At 38.2% G+C, this 20,242-nt stretch overlaps 1 protein-coding gene across 1 annotated transcript in view; it reads left to right on the top strand.

The window, feature by feature from the left end:
• Window positions 1–20,242, top strand: part of TM9SF2 (transmembrane 9 superfamily member 2) — a 52,683-nt gene that overhangs the window by 18,956 nt on the left and 13,485 nt on the right. The window contains exons 3-10 of the mRNA XM_055426611.2: window positions 336–429; window positions 3,894–4,021; window positions 9,193–9,322; window positions 10,602–10,726; window positions 11,600–11,711; window positions 13,245–13,324; window positions 14,089–14,197; window positions 18,049–18,181. Coding sequence (XP_055282586.2) covers window positions 336–429; window positions 3,894–4,021; window positions 9,193–9,322; window positions 10,602–10,726; window positions 11,600–11,711; window positions 13,245–13,324; window positions 14,089–14,197; window positions 18,049–18,181 — 911 coding nt within the window. The remainder of the gene's footprint in view (window positions 1–335; window positions 430–3,893; window positions 4,022–9,192; window positions 9,323–10,601; window positions 10,727–11,599; window positions 11,712–13,244; window positions 13,325–14,088; window positions 14,198–18,048; window positions 18,182–20,242) is intronic.

Below are 20,242 nucleotides of genomic sequence, written 5' to 3'. Positions count from 1 at the left end.
AAGTTACGCAGAATTCCCCTGAAGAATAGGATGTAAATAATTTTATCATTGGAATGAACAAAAATAAATTATACTGTGTCAGTTTTTAAAATTCTATAATTTATGTCTTAATAAAAGTGTTATTTGAAAATCAAAGTGTTATAAGGCATAATTTTCCGGTTTTTGTTTTGTTTTGAGGAGATGTGGTACATGGAACTTGGAGTAGGAATATATTTCTTACTCATCTACTAGAGCTGCTAGAGTGATAGTACCTAATCTAGCCTCTAGGTAGGCTAGGGGTTTGATATCTCATTGCTTCCTTTTTTGCTTAAAACCTTAAATATTCTTGTCTGCAGGTTTGATTTTTGCCAAGCATCAGAAGGAAAACGGCCATCTGAAAATCTGGGTCAGGTATTATTTGGGGAAAGAATTGAACCATCACCATATAAGGTTTGTATGCAGAGTTACATAAACGTCATTTAGTTGCATCTTTCCCCTTCCCCCCTTATAGAAAAGCCTGTGGTAACTTAGCTAAGAAGGAATTCATTTCTCTTGTGCATCCAGAAATAACTTAAAGTCACAGTTTAGAAGGATCCTTCCCCTTCTCACAATACGTTATGAGTAAGTTTGTCCTAAGGAACATTCCTCCAGTCAGTTTTGTAAATGATGAGTGCTCAGACCCCCTGGCTCATGTTGCAGAGGGATCCAGAACCCTGCCTCCAGTCACGATTCTCCATACTACCCTCCTCTTTGGGAACAGTATCCCTCGATTTTCCCTGTTAGCACTTACAGCACTGCTTCAACTTTCCCATTGGCTTGTGAAGAAGTGAACCGTTCTATTTTGACCAGTAAAAGTATATTTGGGGTACATCCTTGATGCATTTTTAGGAGTTCAGTTAAACCAAGCTCTAAGCACAATATAAGATATTCTCTTCAGTGTGTGTACTTCATCATCATCCAGAATTAGTCTACCTTTTAAATCTGTTATCTTTTAAGCCTATTATCATTCTGAATTCACAGTCCCCTGTTCATTTTATATATATCTGCTCTCCTGCTGCACAAAGAATAATGGAGCTCTTTTAGAAGAATTAAACTTGTTTATAATAATAATATATCACCATGTACGAAGCTAAATGATACAAAGAATATAAAATGAACAGTAAGTTTCTCTCCTCTCTTTTGCCCTTTTCCACATCACAGTTTCTTGTTAACTTTCCTGAAATTTTCCATGTACTTGCAAGCACATATAAATAGAATTAAATGTGTACATTTATGTTTTAAAATACTGTTCTGCACTGTGCATTTTTCTTTAACTTTCTGCTTGGGCGTCTGTGCGTGCTGAGCACACTCATGTTACTGGCTCTAACTTGACCCTGGATTTTAATCCCCCAGCCTTACAGCTCCCTCTCTTGGTGCCCCATCCTTCTTTCCATGATTAGTCTCCTTCCTTGTTTGCTCACTGAACACCACCGTCCATCTCCCTTGGCACTTGTGACGTTGAGCATCTGTCCAGCAAATCCTCATGCCTAAGTTAGCTCCACTAACCCTCTTACCCAGCACCATGTCTCCACCATGAAGCCCTGAGAGGAACACATACAGTTGTACAAGTTTAATTCACTGCAAGTTGATAGTTTTCAACCATATGTATGTCATCTTAAAATATTTTGAGATTTTCTACTGTAAAGATGCCAGAAATCTAAAAAATTTTCAGACAGATTTGAAGGCCTGATGAGATGAAGTCACTGGGAAAGAAGGAACTCAAAATATGAGCGATAGTGAATGGGGCATGCATACTAACTGTGTGACATTTCCCTGCTGTGCTATGTTGAGATTACTTTGGGAATCGTCGCATTCTTTTTATAGCATAGGGTGGTTTTATATAAATCGTATAACTGCCTGAAAATCCTCCCTTAGTCTCTCAGCCCCATCTTTCTGTTTATATGCCTTGACCTTGGGAAATGATGGAAGGCGGGAAGTGCATCAGTAAGTAACACCGTCAGTGAACTTAACGGGCAGCAGGAGTCTCTGACAGTAAACGGTAGAATATTCAGATCCACAGAGGTTTTGTTCCCTTTGGTGCAGATGTTAAAGGCAGATTAGTTTTTTAGTAGGATTCTACTCAGGGTTCCTTTCTTTGTATATAAAGACTGTGCCTTGCTTATGCAAAAAATCCTTCTTTTAGGCCTAATGCTTTTCAGGTTTAATTTTGTCCTAGGAGTTGAGGTAAAATAGAAGAACAGAGGGAGCATTTTAAAATGGAGAAAGAATATGCATCTAACATTTTCTATGAGTTTTCTAGAATTTTTTAGGATCAAGATTTGTGCTAAAACAAATTTTTCTTAAAGAGACAGAGCAGGCATTTCTTAAGATCAAGGCATAGGTTAACAGAAACAGACTAAAATATCAGCTATTTTTCCGCCAAGCCAACCATAAATGTATTGACATATTTTTCAGTATTGATTTCAGTATTGATTCTTTATCCTTTATTTTCAAAGAATTTTGCCTGATTTTAGATCTGTAGTATGAACAGTGGTAACAGCCAGCAACAGAACAAACCCCAAACTTGCTTTGCTGTCTTTTATCTACGCCTTCGGTTGAGGTCAGGAAGAAACAGTGCAGGACATCTTATGCATTAGGTGAAGCTGTAGCTACCTATCATAGGATCAGAGAGTCTCACATCTGACCACTCGTATCACTCAGTTAACACAACCACTGATGCCTTTCACGTGCTGGGCACTGTGTTAGGTGTGAACAAGACGAAATCTCTGTCCTTGTAGATCTGGTGTTCTGATGGGGAGAAGGAAACAAAATGAATTGCGGAAATACATAGCATGTCTGTTGCTGATGAAAGAACTGTTGATGATGAATCAAGTAAGAAGGTGGATGGAGAATTTGCAATTTTAAATAGGCCAGAGAAAGTCTCACCTGAGAATGTGACATTTGAACTAAAGACTTGAAGCAAGTTAAGGGAGTGAACCCTGTGACTTCCCTGGGGGCGGGGTGAAGAAGGCAGCAAAAGCAGAGTCCTAAAAACTCGGAAATAGATTTTTAAAATTAAGACCTAAGCAGCCCCTGGAGAAGGAAATTGCAACCCACTCCAGTGTTCTTGCCTGGAGAATCCCAGGGACGGGGGAGCCTGGTGGGCTTCCGTCTATGGGGTCGCACAGAGTCAGACACGACTGAAGCGACTTAGCAGCAGCAGCAGCAGCAGCAGCCCCTGGTAAAGTAAGCCTACATGATATAATATGTTGTGAATAATATCTGTGTATGTGTTCATGCTCTCAAATAAGTGCTCAACCCCAAAGTTGGAGGACTCCTTAGTTTTTAAACTTTGTTTTAAAAAAATTGTCAATTTTTGTTTGAACTTCATTATTCATGACATCTTGAAAATTGACAGTCTTTTCAGTTGTGAGTAAAAAGAATCATATTTATACTGATTCTCGACAGCCAGGTTTGGCTTTTTCCTGTGTCATCAGTCTGTTATTCACTGCTGAACCTCCCATCACCCAGTGCATAGGAGGCACTTAACAAATTTATCCACTGAATATGCCGACAAAAAACTTGTTGGTTTATTACTTGAAAGCCATAGGAGACATTACTGTGGAGAGACAGGTGGTGGTGTTTTCTCCATGTGGGTTTTTTCCTCTCCGAGGACTCATGTACATTTAAAAAATTGGTAAGTTGGAATTATCAAAGATAAAAACTTTTTATGAAAAGAAGTATTGGTGACTTAGGTTTTTAGAGAAACAGTAAGATTGGAATTTAAATGTGATTGAGCTATGAGGAACTTTTATGTTTATTATCAATATTAATGTTCTTAATTTAATGAGAATGTTTTGCTTTTACTCTATTTATGTTATAGGTGTGACGGACCTGGGTATTTTAATTCGCTTTCCACTTTATTTTTAATACAGTTTACATTTAAGAAGGAGGAGACATGTAAGCTTGTTTGTACAAAAACGTACCATACAGAGAAAGCTGAAGACAAACAAAAGTTAGAATTCTTGAAAAAAAGCATGTTACTGAATTATCAGCACCACTGGTAAGACATGGAAATTTGGGATTTGGGGCTTTTTCCTTTTATAGAAGACGCTTCTGTTTCATTGGATGTGTAAATTACTTCATTGACTAAATAAAATGTAGCACCTTTATTTGCCAGAGGATTACTAAGGCTGACAGCTTAAAGTGTCATTGTTGAACTGTGCTTAGACTATCGTGCTGTCTGCTACTTGTTTTGGCACATAGACCTGGTACCTGGAGCACGCCTTTTATTCACGTGTAGTTTAAAGGAGCGTATTTATGCTTGAGGAAAGGACCTGAATAAAACTTTTAGAAAAATACCATTATTTTATACTTGTGGGCCATGAAAAAGACCATAGGGGGGAAAAATTAACTTTCATTTGATTTTTGAGAGATACCATCTACTTCAAATAAAAATACTTGTATTTTGTGTAATGTTTTTTATTTTATAAGCATGATGTAACATTAAGGTGTTTTAGCAGTCAGTTTGCATCATAATAAAAAAGCATTTAAAACTTTTTTCCTTCCCACGTACTATTTACCTACCGTATAATATTCAAACAGTATTAAAAAAGGGTTTCAAAAATGCAGCTTTTCAAGGATAACCAATTGTTATTCTTCCAGATAATTTTTCAGCAAATGCCTATATTCTGTGGTCTTCATGGTTTGTATGTGTTTTGCCTTTTCTGAAAAGTATACGGTGCTGGAGGTGGTGAACAGGATACCGTCTTGAACGTTGGTCCTGTCGCTTTCTCAGACTGACCCCTTTGCCCTCCCTCACTGAGCTCAGTTTGGACATGACCCGATCCCGTGATTCAGTAGGATGGTTGGGGCCTCTCATTCCCTCTTGCCTCCTGGGTTCCTCCCCATCCTCCCCTTCATACACATAGAGCAAAGGAGTCCTGGAGAGGGGTGACCCAGGGTCCCATGCTATTCACCAACTTGTCTGTGATTAGGGAATTCACTCTGATTGGCCAGACCTGGGTAGAATACACCTGAACCACACAGAAATGAGTTTCCCATAGCTGGGCTCCATTAGAGGGAAGGAAACTTGCCCATTACACCATATCAGCTTCTTTCTCATCTGACCCTGAATACAAACTGCAACTTGAAAGTCCCCTTTATCTCCTCCTCATTTCTTTGGTTTCTGGTAAGCCAAGAGCATTTTTCCTCTAAGCTACTGTTAGATTACTGCTTTATTGCTGAGTTAATGTAACTTGGGATACATTTCTTACTCATAAGTAATTGAAAAGTTTCGCTTGGTGGTTTTACTTCAAATTGTTCTTTCCAGCCTACAGAATCATATTTAAGGCTCAGATTTGCCCCATCACCTCCATTGTTTCTGACAGCTGATCATTTGTTGAATGAATGAAAGAGTGACTCTTGATGGCATATGGGTGATTTTTTAGCTGTCTGCTTGACCCTCGGTTCTAAAATACTGTTAGAGTCTTGGTCCTAAAGATAACGGAAGCAGCTCTTCCTTTGTAGCTTCCTGATAATAAAGTACTTAGAAATACTTTCAACTTATTTATGATGCAATTAACCTGCTGCTGCTGCTGCTAAGTCACTTCAGTCGTGTCCGACTCTGTGTGACCCCATAGACGGAAGCCCACCAGGCTCCCCCTTCCCTGGTCTCCAGGCAAGAACACTGGAGTGGGTTGCCATTTCCTTCTCCAATTAACCTAGGTACTGTTTTAATCCCAGGATGGTTAATAACAAGAATAAATAAAGTAAAATAGTTACAAACTTAAACTATTATTCTTAAAAAAAAAAAAAAAAACTGGAAAAGTACTGGTGAACAGTAATTTTTTTTGTTGAGTCAGAAAAGTTTATGATTTTAAGTCTGAATCCATTAACAAAAAAATCTAAGCCATACCATAGATACACAGTCTGGTAAATCTAGAAGACAGTGGGATTTAGTCCTTAAATCAGTTCATTACACATTTGGAAAATATTGATTCATATTGATGAATTTATGTGAACCATTAGTTGAGTATATTTCTGTCCTTAACTTCAGAGTTTTTTACTGTGTAATTTGATTTTAAGCACAGGTAACAGAGTTGACAGAGATAAAATAGCTTGAGCCTTTAGAAATATGAAAGATGAATGATAAAGTGTTCTCTACTACTCTCAGCTTCTTTCATCCTGCTCCCCAGGAGCAGCACTGTTTATTCCTCATGTATGTCTCCAGATTTCTGTGCATATGTAGGTATATAAAAGAGTGTGTGCCTTTTAAAATAACAGCTGAAATATTGTACAGAGTATTGTACACAATTCTGAAAATTGGTGATTTTAAGAAAATACAGGCATTTTTCCACGTAAAGCATGTCTGTAGATCTGTGTCTGCCTCATTCTTTTTGTAATTGTATGGCATTCCGTCATATGACTGATCTGTAGTTCTTCCTTTATAATATTTTAACCATACTACCTTTTGAATGATTAAAATGCCTGATTATTCGTTAGTGCACCAACTCATTATTCTTGTAATATTAACAGTGGTTAATATTCATATCTAAATTGATGAATACTTTTAATTCTTATTGGGGATTTTAGAACACAGTTTGAGGATTTCTTGGCTTGCTTTGTCAGTAACCTAAGCTACTTCTTGATTCTTAAGACTGAACAATAAATATTTTTATACCAGCAATAGACACTTGAATCCCTGTTTTCTGCATGGCCTGTGATTGTGCTTTTTCCCTAAGTTTTGCCCAAAGACTTGGATCTTTGTGATATTTTATTTATAAAGGCATAATTTATTTGACTAGTTATCAAAGTACTTACTTTTTTTTTTTTAGTATCATAGAATTGCCAGACTCTGGCTTATTGGACAGAAAGGGGTCTTTAAAGATATTTTAGTCTAGTGAGTACCAATCCTGGATCTCAGTTTGCTGGCAAAGAGGAATAACATGCTATTTTCAAAAATTTAAAACCTTAATTAGATACTATAAATTAACTTATGTTAAAACTGTGTGAAAGTGTTAGTCACGCAGTCATGTCCAACTCTGCGAACCCATGGACTGTAGCCTCCCAGGCTTCTCTGTCCATTAAATTCTCCAGGCAAGAATATTAGAGTGGGTAGCCATTGCTTTCTCCAGGGGATCTTCCTGACCCAGGGATTGAACCCGGGTCTCCTGCATTGCAGGCAGATTCTTTACCATCTGAGTCACCAGGGAAGCCCCAAAAGTAACTTAAATGCCAAGTTTCTTTGCTTCTTGCTGCAATTTTTTGGGTGTATTGTGGCAACATGAGTCATTTCATTCTGATCAGAAGCTCTAGAAATTTTTTAAAAAGGAAACTCTCAGTTCAGTTCAGTTCAGTCTCTCAGTCGTGTCCGATTCTCTGCGACCCCATGAATCACAGCACACCAGGCCTCCCTATCCATCACCAACTCCCGGAGTTCACTCAAACTCATGTCCACAGAGTCGGTGATGCCATCCAGCCATCTCATTCTCCGTCGTCCCCTTCTCCCGCCCCCAACCTTTCCCACCATCAGAGTCTTTTCCAGTGAGTCAGCTCGTTGCATGAGGTGGCCAGAGTATTGGAGTTTCAGCTTTAGCATCAGTCCTTCCAATGAACACCCAGGATTGATCTCCTTTAGAATGGACTGGTTGGATCTCCTTGCAGTACAAGGGACTCTCAAGAGTCTTCTTCAGCACCACAGTTCAAATTAATTTATTGGGAAAAGCAGTTATTAATAAATGAAGCTTGACTGATAGAAGTATTTTAAAGGGAGCCCATAAAGGTAGAGAATAATAGAAGGCATTCCTTAATGATGAAAAATTGGTGCCAGTTATTTGACCTTTAAACTTTTTGAGTTGTCTTACATATTTTTCATTGATTAAAAATAGTATTTTTAATATTTTTGGTGTTATAAATTTCAGTAACTACAGCTTTCCAACTTAGCAAGGCAGTCATTGAAAATTATATTCTTTGAAACTTACACATTTATATCCGAGGATTTGGGGGTTTGTTTTTTGTTTGTTTCCAACCAGTAAAAGGTTATATCAAGGCATTACATAGATGATAAATTTAGGATATTCACCTTAGTTTCTCATTTTCTAACTAGCACTATAATTTTATACAGTACTTTCTCTGATATGATAGCATAAAGATATTACAGTTAATATATTGCTAGTATATATTTATTGATCTTCATTGTCTAAAAAAATTGAAGCAATTAACTGATTCTTGAGGCCTCCAGAAAATCTGAATTATTTATACTATATAACATAGTTTTCATGCTTCTAATATTTTATAGTCTTTTCATGGGAACTGCTAGCCTGCTGGTTATAATAAGCAATTTAATAGTGTAGGTGATTCTTAAATTTAGTACATTGGGTACTATTAAATGGCATTTAAATGTGACGAGATGTGTTTTATTAGGTCATGAATGTATACCTTGAGTGAATATAGAATCATAATTTTACTTCCTAAGGCATATGTTAATTAACAAATAAAACATGCCCTGGAGTGTTGTCTTATGACTGTAATAGAGCTAGTATATTTTTAGTAATTATTTTTATTTGTACCCTGTGGTGTGTTCTGGGTATTGGGAACCGCATGCTCAGACTTTTATGTGGTTATACAGTACTACAGAATTTTATTCTTAAAAAAGTTTCTTTTCACTATAGAACTTTAAAGATTTATTTCTTTAGCTTTATAGCAGCCTTTCATTTAGACATAAGTTGGATTTACACAGTTTTAATAGATACTGTAATTTTCACTTTTTCACCTGGCCCTTAAGTTGAATATTTCCCCATATCTTGCAATTATATTCTCCTTTTTTATTGAATTACCTAATAAAAGACGTTTCTTTCTATACTGTTTTCCATAAGCTGTTCCCAAGAAACTAAACATACTGTTTCATACCTATTTAGAGCTTTAGAGTGTTCCACTGAAGATAAATTATACTTAGGTATCTAGATAATGACATTGTTAGTGATTGCAGTAAATTAACTTATAAAACTCCCTTTCAAAAAAACTATAAAGATTTTTTTCTCACTGTAGTGTGTCATATATTGGCATAGTACTATCACTTATGAAATACTACATTCTATGTCATTTTTTTTTATGTCGTTTTGACACCTTAAGGCATTTCTAGACATTTAAATTTTACAGAGTGATGACAGATTTGGTGAGTAATTCCTAGTCATGTTTGGTGGTTTGTAACTTGACTTTCATTTCTGTGCATAGGATTGTGGATAATATGCCTGTAACGTGGTGTTATGATGTTGAAGATGGTCAGAGATTCTGTAATCCTGGATTTCCTATTGGCTGTTACATTACAGATAAAGGACATGCAAAAGATGCCTGTGTTATTAATGTAAGTTTCTGATAAACTAACTCTGCTACTTTTAAAAATAAGCTATTTGGTAGAAGGATTCACTCCTTACCTGGACACAAATTGTTATATTCATCAAATGAGTACTGTTCACATGTTCTGAAGGATAACTGCTCAGTCATTTTTTTGGGGGGTGGGGGGGGCGCTGCGACACAAGGCTTGTGGCTTCTTAGTTCCCAACCAAGGAATGAACCTGGGTCACCACAGTGAAAGTGCCAGGTCCTAACCAGTGGACTGCTGGGGAACTCCCATACTTGAGTTGTAGTTTATAACTCTGGAACTAAATAATTCAGGTGTAGTTCATCATTTACTGGTATTATCTACTATATGCTAAATACTATGCCACGGGCTTGGACTTTGTATGTTCTGACTTTATTTAAAAAATGTTCTTAGTGAACTGCCAGAAAGACCTCACTGTAAGTCCATGAAATTTGTATTACAAAGTTAAGTCCGTAGAATATTATATTGCAAAAGTTTGGGTATTACACCTTTTTAAAAAGGTATCAATCTTTGAGGCCGTTCTTTTATGATTAAAAAAACAAAATAAGTGAAGACATTAATTGAGAAAGTAGTCAAAATTATTGGGGAATATATATCACATTTTGTATAATGAGGTCATGAATATAACCTGAATATCAACCTCTTAATGATATTCAGACATACACACACACATAGTGAATACTCAGCCATGAAAAGGAATGAAATAGTGCCATTTGCAGCATCATGGATGGACCTAGAGATTATCATAGTAAATAAAGTAAGACAGAAAAAGACAAATATATGATATCACTTTTATGTGAAATCTTAAAAAATGATACAAATGAACTTATTTACAAAAGCACAAACAGATTCACAGGCATAGAAAACAAAACAAACTTATGGTTACCAAAGGGGAAGGGGGGAGGAGGATAAATTAGAAATTTTGGATTGTTTGATACAAACTGCTAGGTAAGTAACAAGGTCTTACTGTACAGCACAGGGACTGTATTCAGTATTTTGTAGTAAACTATAATGGGAAAGGATATATATATATAACTGAATCACTGCTGTATACCAGAAGCTAGCACAACATTGTACTTTAAACTGTATTTCAATTTTTTTAAAAAGGAGTTTAAGCTTAAAACTTACTCATTTTTATGGAAAAGATGAAAATTCTGTCTAGGTTCAAATTTTCCTTCATGGTGTGGCTCATTTTAAAGTTTTCTGTTTTGATTCTTTTATAGCCAGTGTTCTAACACTAACTTTAAGTTCTGGTCCACAGTCGGAATTCCATGAAAGAGATACGTTTTACATCTTCAACCATGTTGACATCAAAATATATTATCATGTCGTTGAGACTGGATCCATGGGAGCAAGACTAGTGGCTGCTAAACTTGAACCAAAAAGGTAACTGTGAAATAAATTTAAAAAAAATAACTATAAGCGAAATTTAGACCCAAAGAATAAATATTTTGGGCCCAGTTAACTTTAATCAGTGTTCTGACATAATTTGGTGTTTTAATTGTTTTTACTGAAATTCCCTTTAGCATGATTTGTTGAGTAATGGGTTGTCCAGAGAAATCATTTAAATTATTTATTTTCCTGTCATGGTAGGTGGTAGGCAAACCAAGGTGGCTTTTTGTTTTGGTTTTCTGTCACTTTTTGACAGCTTTTCCATGTCAGCCTGGAATGGAGAACATGAGTGGTCAGAACTGTGTTCCCTTTTACAGTGGAAAAGCAGAGGCCCAGATGAGCTGCTTACTGTGTCATATTGAAAGTCTTCATGAAGTGTTAGATGCCAGTATGTGACAAGTCATTGAAAGGGCATCTCTTCAAATTATCAACTTTTTTAGTGTGAAAGTACCTATCATTTATTTGGGAGGTGCTTTTTTGATTTTTTTTTTTTTCCCCCCATGATTCCCCCTACCCCAACACCAACTGATTTAGCCATTTTCTCATGCCACTAATGGTAAAGAAATGCATACCATAATAAGATGACAGTTAATTTACACTCCCTCAGTGTTTGTTTTGATTTCTTTGAAGATTCTTTAGTGCTCTTCAAGTATTGTTTTGAAGTTTGGTTCTTATTTGAGTAATAGTTTGAATAACGCATATGTATAACTAAGCCCTTTATATGAAGTAAAGATTTGTACAGTTCAGTGTGATTTGAATCACTTTTGACTGTCAGCAGCGTTGTGAAATATGTACAAGATCTCTAACCTTTACTCCATTTAAAAAAACTACTTCCTCAGCATCTTGCCAAAATGTTTCTTCTCACAGCTTCAAGCATACCCATATAGATAAACCAGACTGCTCTGGACCTCCCATGGATATAAGTAACAAGGCTTCTGGGGAGATCAAAGTTGCCTATACTTACTCTATTAGCTTTGAGGTGAGTGTGATTTTATCTTTAGTATAACTCGGAAATTGATTTTAAATTCATATTACTTAAACTAATTAAAAATATTAATGATCAGGCTTGTCAAGTAGATAAGCTTTTAATGAGCTGATTTTTGGAATAGTTTGTCAGTGCACCAGGCAACATAATCGTGCTCAAAACTAAGTCTTCATTTAAGTAAAAAGTATAGGAAATTGGAGAACTGAGCCTCATTAAAAATGTTAAGCCATAAGAGAGACAAACAAGGCAAAAGGTAGAAAAGAGGCATAAAGGATGGTATGAAGACAGCCAAGATACGCAACAAGCATCAGTGTGTGTGCTACCAAAGCAAGCACTGCAACAGGCATTTGGGAAAACGACACCATTTTTGAAACCAGGATTTGAATGTGATTTTAAGTGAAGAATTTCCTTATGATAGATGATTTATTATACATTCACTGGAGTGTTTTATTAGGAGGAAAGTAAAGTTTATTATATGAGAATCTTGGGCAATATTCCACCTCTATTTTTAATAAACTATTTTGGCAATCCAATATAGTTGTGACGTTTACTGTCCCCATATAATGTGTAATTTTGCAAGCCTGGTGCAGTAAGTAATACGCCTTTCCTTCTGGATATTAAGAGCTTGGTGTGGGTGACACCTGCTAGAGACTCCGGGTGCCTAGGTTATGACTTTGGTCTGGTTAAATGTCCCAGATATAGATAGATAGCATCGAAGAGAATCAAGAGTAAGCTGTTCCACTCAATTTTCTGAAAAAATTAAATACAGCTCCTAAATCATAACATTTAAAATAAGCCTTTGCTAATTAAGATTTAAAACAAGACTTTAAAAAATACAAGTAATTAGATACTGTTCAGTTCAGTTCAGTCACTCAGTCGTGTATGACTCTTTGCGACCCCATGAATCGCAGCACGCCAGGCCTCCCTGTCCATCACCAACTCCCGGAGTTCACTCAAACTCATGTCCATCGAGTTGGTGATGCCATCCAGCCATCTCACTCTCTGTTGTCCCCTTTTCCTCCCACCCCCAATCTTTCCCAGCGTCAGAGTCTTTTCCAGTGAGTCAACTCGTCGCATGAGGTGGCCAAAGTATTGGAGTTTCAGCTTTAGCATCAGTCCCTCCAATGAACACCCAGGATTGATCTCCTTTAGAATGGACTGGTTGGCTCTCCTTGCAGTCCAAGGGACTCTCAAGAGTCTTCTCCAGCACCACAGTTCAAAAGCATCAATTCTTCGGCGATCAGCTTTCTTCACAGTCCAACTCTCACATCCATACATGACCACTGGAAAAACCATAGCTGTTAGGAACTCATTTTTTATTTACTGCTTAATTTCATCTTGATTTTCCCGAGTCTCGAGTAAATCTCGCTCAGTGAATATTATGACTGACTCGAGTTATGGTAATGAGAAATTGTATTTATTGATTGGAAGGTTAAATTCTGAATGGAAATTTTTGGATTTCTGGTAATAAGAATTTGTCGGCAAATTCTTATTCAAAGAGTTTTTTGTTTTTTATAATCTGTATAGGAAGAGAAGAATATCAGATGGGCATCTCGATGGGACTACATTCTGGAGTCCATGCCTCATACCCACATTCAGTGGTTTAGGTAAGGCTACAGCGTTAATCTCCTTCATTGTCTGTCCTTATTCTCTTCTGTGTTGTTTTGAGCGTCTCATTCACTCTAACTCTGGCCAGTTACTCAGAAGGCTGGACTTTTGAATTAGGTAGACTTGGATTCAGTCCTGGATTTGGGTCACTGGTTGTGAGTCAGGCCAGATCACCTAGGTGCCCAGAGTCCATTTCTTCGTCTAGAATTAAGCTGTACTGTTCTGAGGATTGAAGGGAGGTAATGAAACAGAACATTTGAGCACCTTACCTGGCATGGAAGAGGGCTCAGTATACAAGCTGCTACAGCTGTTCGGACTGTTTTTTATAAATAATAATAATTAGGGTTAGAGTTATTGTTACTGTTATTCTTTCTTCAGAACATGACCCAAAACTTTTATCTAGAGAACTGTCCAAGGTGCCATTACTCTCCTTTTCCTACTTCACAGACTAATCTTTTTGACACTCATTAATTTACTGAATAACTTGTTTCTCAGTAGACTTCTTGAGAGTAGAGACCAGTCCATTATTGATCCTTGCAGCTTATGGTATGTTAATTTGGGCACAGTAGTTATTAATGTTGACAGAAAACTAGTTCTCAACAGGCCATGAAGCAGAGCACAGTTCATTGAATTTGTTTGATTTTAGGTTAGTTTTCTAATTGATTGATGCTGTTTTAGTGTTACTCAATAAGCTGTTTTAAAACGAGCTCTGCTGCTCCAGTGATTAAGCTCTCGGTTAACCCTGATGTGCTTGCTTATGCAGCATCATGAATTCCCTGGTCATTGTCCTCTTCCTGTCCGGGATGGTGGCCATGATTATGCTGCGGACGCTGCATAAAGACATCGCCAGATACAATCAGATGGATTCTACAGTGAGTGACACATCTGAACTGCTCCTTGCTCGGCTGCGGATAGTCTTTATTTTTTTCTTTGGAAAAATGTTAAATAATATCTTTAGTCAGAATCTGCTTTTAAAACATTTCTTCTCAGAAGTGATCCTGAATTGACATTTTCAGATAAGAAAATAATCCTTAAGAATTGGTTTTGTTGGTAGAGACTTAGTGCCTACAGCTCTCAGAGCTGAACTGTTCACAGTCTCGTTTGCACCAGTAGAGGATGAGGGACAGTGCGGGTGTAGGACTCCAGCTCTGCCCTTCTTTCGCTTACGTGCTGTCAACTCTGTCAGAGTCTCTTTCCAGCAGATGTTCAGTTTGGGAAGCAGCAAAGTTAAATAGAGTAACTCCCAAGCAATTTTTATATGCGTATATGTTTGATTTCTTTAATTAATTTTAACCGAATTTATATCATTTCAATCTTTTGGTGTATTCAAAGTAATTTAATATCTCAGCTTCATTTCTTCTCATTTTAAGTTGTGTAATGTTTTGCATTTTATACTTTTTCATTTCCCAGCAGTGATTTGTAATGAATACATAAAACTCAGCTTTTCATTGTTTTCTCTTCCCTAACTTCTTAGCCTCCCCACCCATCTTTCTGTCCTGTTCTGATTAGAAAAAAGAACATGTTAATGTTTAGAAGCTTTTTAGCACTTAAATGCTGCAGTTTCTTTCCCATGATATTGTTGATTAGATGCCTTATTAAGTATTTTATTAAAATAATTTCACAATACTCTGTTCATAATTGGTAATTCCAAATAATTGCTGAGTTAACGGAATTTTTTTTTTTAGTTTGTATAGAAGTGCTTTGAGGTACAGGACAGAAAACCCCATTTGCAGTCTTGCTCCCATTCTCTGCCTCCTGCCAGTCTCTCACGGTAGTTGTCAGAGCGAGTCTGTTCCAGAGTGTCAGGTCATTTCACTCTGGATCACAGCCCTCCAATGACTTCCATCCACTGCACTCATAGAAGCCAGAGTTGGCCCTGACAGTGGCCCCCGAGGCTCTGTGGTAGCTCCTGGCGCTCTGCTGCCACTGTGCTGGCTGCCTTGCTGTTCTTCCTCTGACGCATCAGTCATGTTCCCATTCCAGGCTCTTCCTGACAGTTACTTTCCTGCCTTCCTCAGTGTCCTCCCTCAGAGAGTCCCTCACATTCTTCCGGTCTTTACTGAGATGTGCTCTTCCCAGTGAGCCCTTCCTCACCATCCCATTAAGATTACGTCCTCTCCACCCACACCTCACACCCTACACCCATAATTCCTATCACCATCTCATGTACTATGTATTTTGCTTATTTGAGAAGATCTGCTCACAGGAAGTTGTCTGTTATACTCACTGTAGGAGCTCTGGTATTTTAAACCAAGCATATAGTTGGTGATCAGCAAATATTTGTTGGAATGAATGAATTAGCCCTTGATGTACCAGACTTGATGCATTGCTGGACTTACGACTGGTTAAAAAAAAAAAGGAATCCAAGGACTCCCCCAGATCCACCCTGTCCCCCCAGATTGAGTGAGACTAGAGCAGGAGCAGCGCACGCATAAGAGGTTAAAGTTCTTCTTTAGGAATATGCTTATATCAAGTTTTTAACCAACTGGGCAATTAAATTGAGTCAGTGGTGAACCTCGATCTCCTCCTGTTTATTAAGCCTGGATTGTTGAAGTGGGCAGAGTGATTCTAGGTTAGTAAATGCCTTCTGTTCTCAGCAGAATTGAGTAGAAATTGAAGGAAAGTCTTCCAAATTTGGGTTTGCTGGTTTCTCCGCATTTGAGGTCCATAACATATGATCTAGAAATTCACAAAAATTTACAATAAACAAATTTGTACCAGGTCCCAAATATTTCAGATATTAGGATTATTAATTACAGAGTAAAGATATATGAAAAAGTAACAGGATTTTCCAGCACAGATGAAAGATGAGAATCTATAGATAAAGAGTACGCAGTGTATTCAGAGTGGAATAAAGAAAATGAAATCCACACCTCAATCAGTTAACCATAGAACACCAGAGAAAAGAGAAGATCTTTCTTAGAATCAGCTGAAGGGGGAAAAAGACTGAGCTTTCTTCAAAGGAAAAACAATGAAATTGGTGATGGAAACTCAAAAAATAATATCTTTAAATCAGTGGTGAGAGAAATTAATTATTTACATAGAATCGTGTACTCAGAGATCTTTCAGAAATGAAGGTGAAATACCTTTTTCAGACTTAACAAAAAAAGACTAACAGAAACAGTTGACCACAAACATACTTTCTAAAGTATTTCTTTAGAAATACTTTAGTAGAAAATAAATAATAATCCTAAAGAGAAGCTTAGAAGGATTAGTGAACAAAGAAATTCCAAATGGTATATTCTATCTATAATAATAATGAGTCTAATTATGGAGGTTAACAAAAGTGTATCAACGAAGAAAAAGTAGCTTTGAGGAAAATTGTGGGTGAGGTAGGTGGTCATCTGGAAAAAAAGTAAATTCCAACTTCATTGCTTATATTCAAATAATTACATGAAAATGTGGAACTATAAAATACTCGACCACATGGGAAGTTATTTTTAGATCTTGTCAACTGCTGCAAAGATAAAAATATGAGTGGGAATTTGGGGGAGGGTTACAGAAGTACCCTGGACAAAATGTTAAGAGTGAGGCTGAAGAAATAGCAGAGGCCACATTTTGAAGGACTTTCTAAGCTGTGCAGTCTGAAGATCACCGAGAAGCTGTTGAAGTATACAAAACGGTGTTGACACGGCCAGATTCATGTTTTAGGAAAATCACTTCTAACCGTGTGTGGACAGTTGTCTGGAGCCGGGCGAGATCGGAGGCACAGAGACCAGTCAGAAGACTGTATTGAATCTCCAGAGTCAAGGGATGGTAGCAGAGAGGAAGTAGGGCAGTGGGCAGATAAACAGAGGGTGTCCGGGAGGTGGGACGGAATGCTGATTGACTAGTTGAGAGTGTGGAAGAGGAGAGAAGCCAGTGATTGACCCCATGTTTCTGATCCGAACCACCCAATCAGTTAAAAGGATCTTTCTGGTTCTGTGTTGAGATTCAGCTGAAGTGTAGGAACCGAGACCAGTTTAGTGCACACTGCGATAGCCAGGTGAGGGGGTGTGGCTTGAACCAGGAGCTAATCTGTCCTGCAGGTAGATTTAAAAGCTAAGCTACAGGAATTGTTAAAGGATTGTATGAAGTGTGGGAAAGGAAAAAGATGCTCCAAGGTTTGGGCGACTGAGCAGCTAGTAGGCTAGAGTTGTATCTACTGGGAGAACTGCAGGTAGAGGTGGGGAGAGAATCAGTTCCCTTGTGGATGATTCTGTTCAAGGTGTCCGCTGAACAGCCCGCTGGAGCTGTTAATTAGGCAGGTATATATGTGTGTCTGGAGATCAGGGGAGCAGTGTGGGCTGGTGACACAAGCTTATTAAAATTTCCACAGCCTACTATGCATGCAGAGTAGCTTTGAGAATTGATACCATTTGCTTATTTTGGAGATAAGTTAGTGTGGGGTAAAAAGGATATAGAGTGTGATTTAAAATTGTCATCTAGTTGGATCATAAAGCTTGACTGACTAGGACATGGTATCCCATTATCTTTGTATTTCTTTTAAAGTATCTCAGTAACTATTTGCAGATGTTAAAACACACAACATTTCTTTAGAAACAATTCAAGAAAGTTATAGAAAGCTCCATGAGTCAAGCTTTCATACTTCAAAACTATGAAATAAATATTAATATCTGTAAGTTTTTCTTTAAATTTCTATATCTGCATATTCAACAATGAACAAACTGCCTAGTTTTCTTGACAGTCCTGTGGTGATGAAACGATTTCCTTCCCTTTTCAGGAGGATGCCCAGGAAGAATTTGGCTGGAAGCTGGTTCATGGTGATATATTCCGTCCTCCAAGGAAAGGGATGCTGCTATCCGTCTTTCTGGGATCGGGGACACAGATTTTGATTATGACTTTCGTGACTTTATGTAAGTGTTAAGTAAAAACTAAAAAGTAGAAAATGCTTTTAAAAAATAATTATTTGAAATCCAGTTTTCCTAAGTTGTAGCTAGGCTAGATTGTTGTTTCTGAGAGTCCTTTGGTTCTCAGAATCAGTGTTCTTTGACCATAAGTGACTGGGGGTGGGGTTGCTGCTACTGCTAAGTCACTTCAGTCGTGTCCGACTCTGTGTGACCCCATAGACTGCAGCCCACCAGGCTCCCCTGTCCCTGGGATTCTCTAGGCAAGAACACTGGAGTGGGTTACCATTTCCTTCTCCAATGTGTGAAAGTGAAGTCGCTCAGTCATGTGTGACTCATAGCGACCCCATGGACTGCAGCCTACCAGGCTCCTCCGTCCATGGGACTTTCTAGGCAAGAGTACTGGAGTGGCTTGCCGTTGCCTTCTCGGGGGACGGGGTTAGCGGTGCCAAAAGCTGACTCTTCAGATCACCCTCACAGCTACATAGAGACCAAGCACTTGTCATGGGAGCATGGGAGCTGCAGATGACCGGATCCTCGTCTGGGTAGCCTGGAAGCAGGGCCACACAGGTTGGCTGTCCTGCCTCACCGGAGCATGTGATGAAAACCCCAGGACATCCTTGGCTTCCACTGAGAGGGACAGAACAGAGAGGAGACGGGACAGAACCCAGAGGGGACGAGACGGGAAGCTTTTGGAGACCTCGCCACCTTGGCAAGATTTAGGGAGCAAGACCTCTTTCTTTCCCCAGCAACATTGAGGAAAGATCTTCCTACACACACAAAAAATATCTCTTCCTTGTGACTCTTGAAAGTCTTCAGAAATTTTATTATTTAAGGTTTTGTCAATTAGGACAAATTTTTAATTTTTCTTTTTTTAAAAAACAGAACTGCCTTAGAGGTATTCATCAGCTGCAGGAGTGGCCCTGAGACTCCTGTCTGGAGATGTTTTAATGTCGTGGTCTTTCAGTTTTCCAAGTTATCAGAGAAAAATGTATTTATGAAAAGAGTTTCTGAATTTTGCATTTATTTCCTCATGTTCTCTTGTTGCCTGCTACTGGTGAACAAGTAACACATGAATGTTATGTTTGTTTGCATATTAAATACGCAATACTATAATCATTTTCTGCAAGTGAAATTGTCCCAAGTTTTTATGATGCAATTAAACATGTAAGTGTTTGGAAAGAGAATGACCGATTCCAGATGTCTGGCACCTGCAAAGTTTGGGGTTGACTGATTTGCACCTTCCGGCTCCGTTGAAGAATAACTAGAACATATTTATCTACTAACAACTTAGATAAGGTGATGTCGGTGTGATGGGTGAGGCTAGCTAGCAGTTGTAAGTATATTACACTGAAGAGGGGAGGTTGGGAAAACAAGTCATGAAAGAGGTTTGGACACAGCCAGACGATTAATTGCAAAGTCCCAGAGAGCCGAGGTGAAGTTCCAGTGGAGTGGATGCTTGAGGGTGAAATTCTGCTTTCAAATTAGATCGAGGGTGGCCTTCCGCCCCTCTCTAATCTTTGTTGGGGTCAGCTGGAAAGAGACCTTGTCATGAAGGACAGTTTCAGAGAGCCTTGGTTAGAAAATGATAGAGATTGTTTCTCTTTAGTGCTTGAATATGGACTTTTTGCTTCAGAACAATCCATGTCTCAGGCCTGAGAGGACTGGGGGAGGGTGTGTCTTAGCTAAAATTCCAGTAGATCCTTTAGTTACCCTGTTTGGTTTCCTGTGATCGTGAGTTTCTCCTCTCCAGTCGATGCTGCTGGGAAGGTGTGCAGTGGTGGTTGCTTGGCTGTGTGCTCCTGGGGGAGACACCGGAAATTTCAGTGAGAGAGCCACCTGCATCTGTTCTTGGATTTCTTTCTGAGAAAGTCATAATATCTGACTTCTAGTTTAAAGCTCGGAATCACTATAGGATGGTGTTTTTTTTTTTTTTCTTAATTAGTTGGGAGGGTTATATAGTGAAGAACAAACAAGCTAACTAGCTAAATAAGAGTAGGCAGCAATTTCCCAAGTTGCTGAGCAAGCCCTTCAGTAGCTAGTGTTCACAAAGCTAATGGTGCTGTGAGA

Source organism: Moschus berezovskii, chromosome 13, assembly GCF_049115385.1.
Source record: "Moschus berezovskii isolate FMDL1 chromosome 13, NW_MosBer_1.0, whole genome shotgun sequence".
In the NCBI taxonomy this organism is placed as follows: domain Eukaryota; kingdom Metazoa; phylum Chordata; class Mammalia; order Artiodactyla; family Moschidae; genus Moschus; species Moschus berezovskii.
The sequence above is the reverse complement of the archived record's forward strand: the minus strand, read 5'-3'. Positions and strand labels throughout refer to the sequence as shown.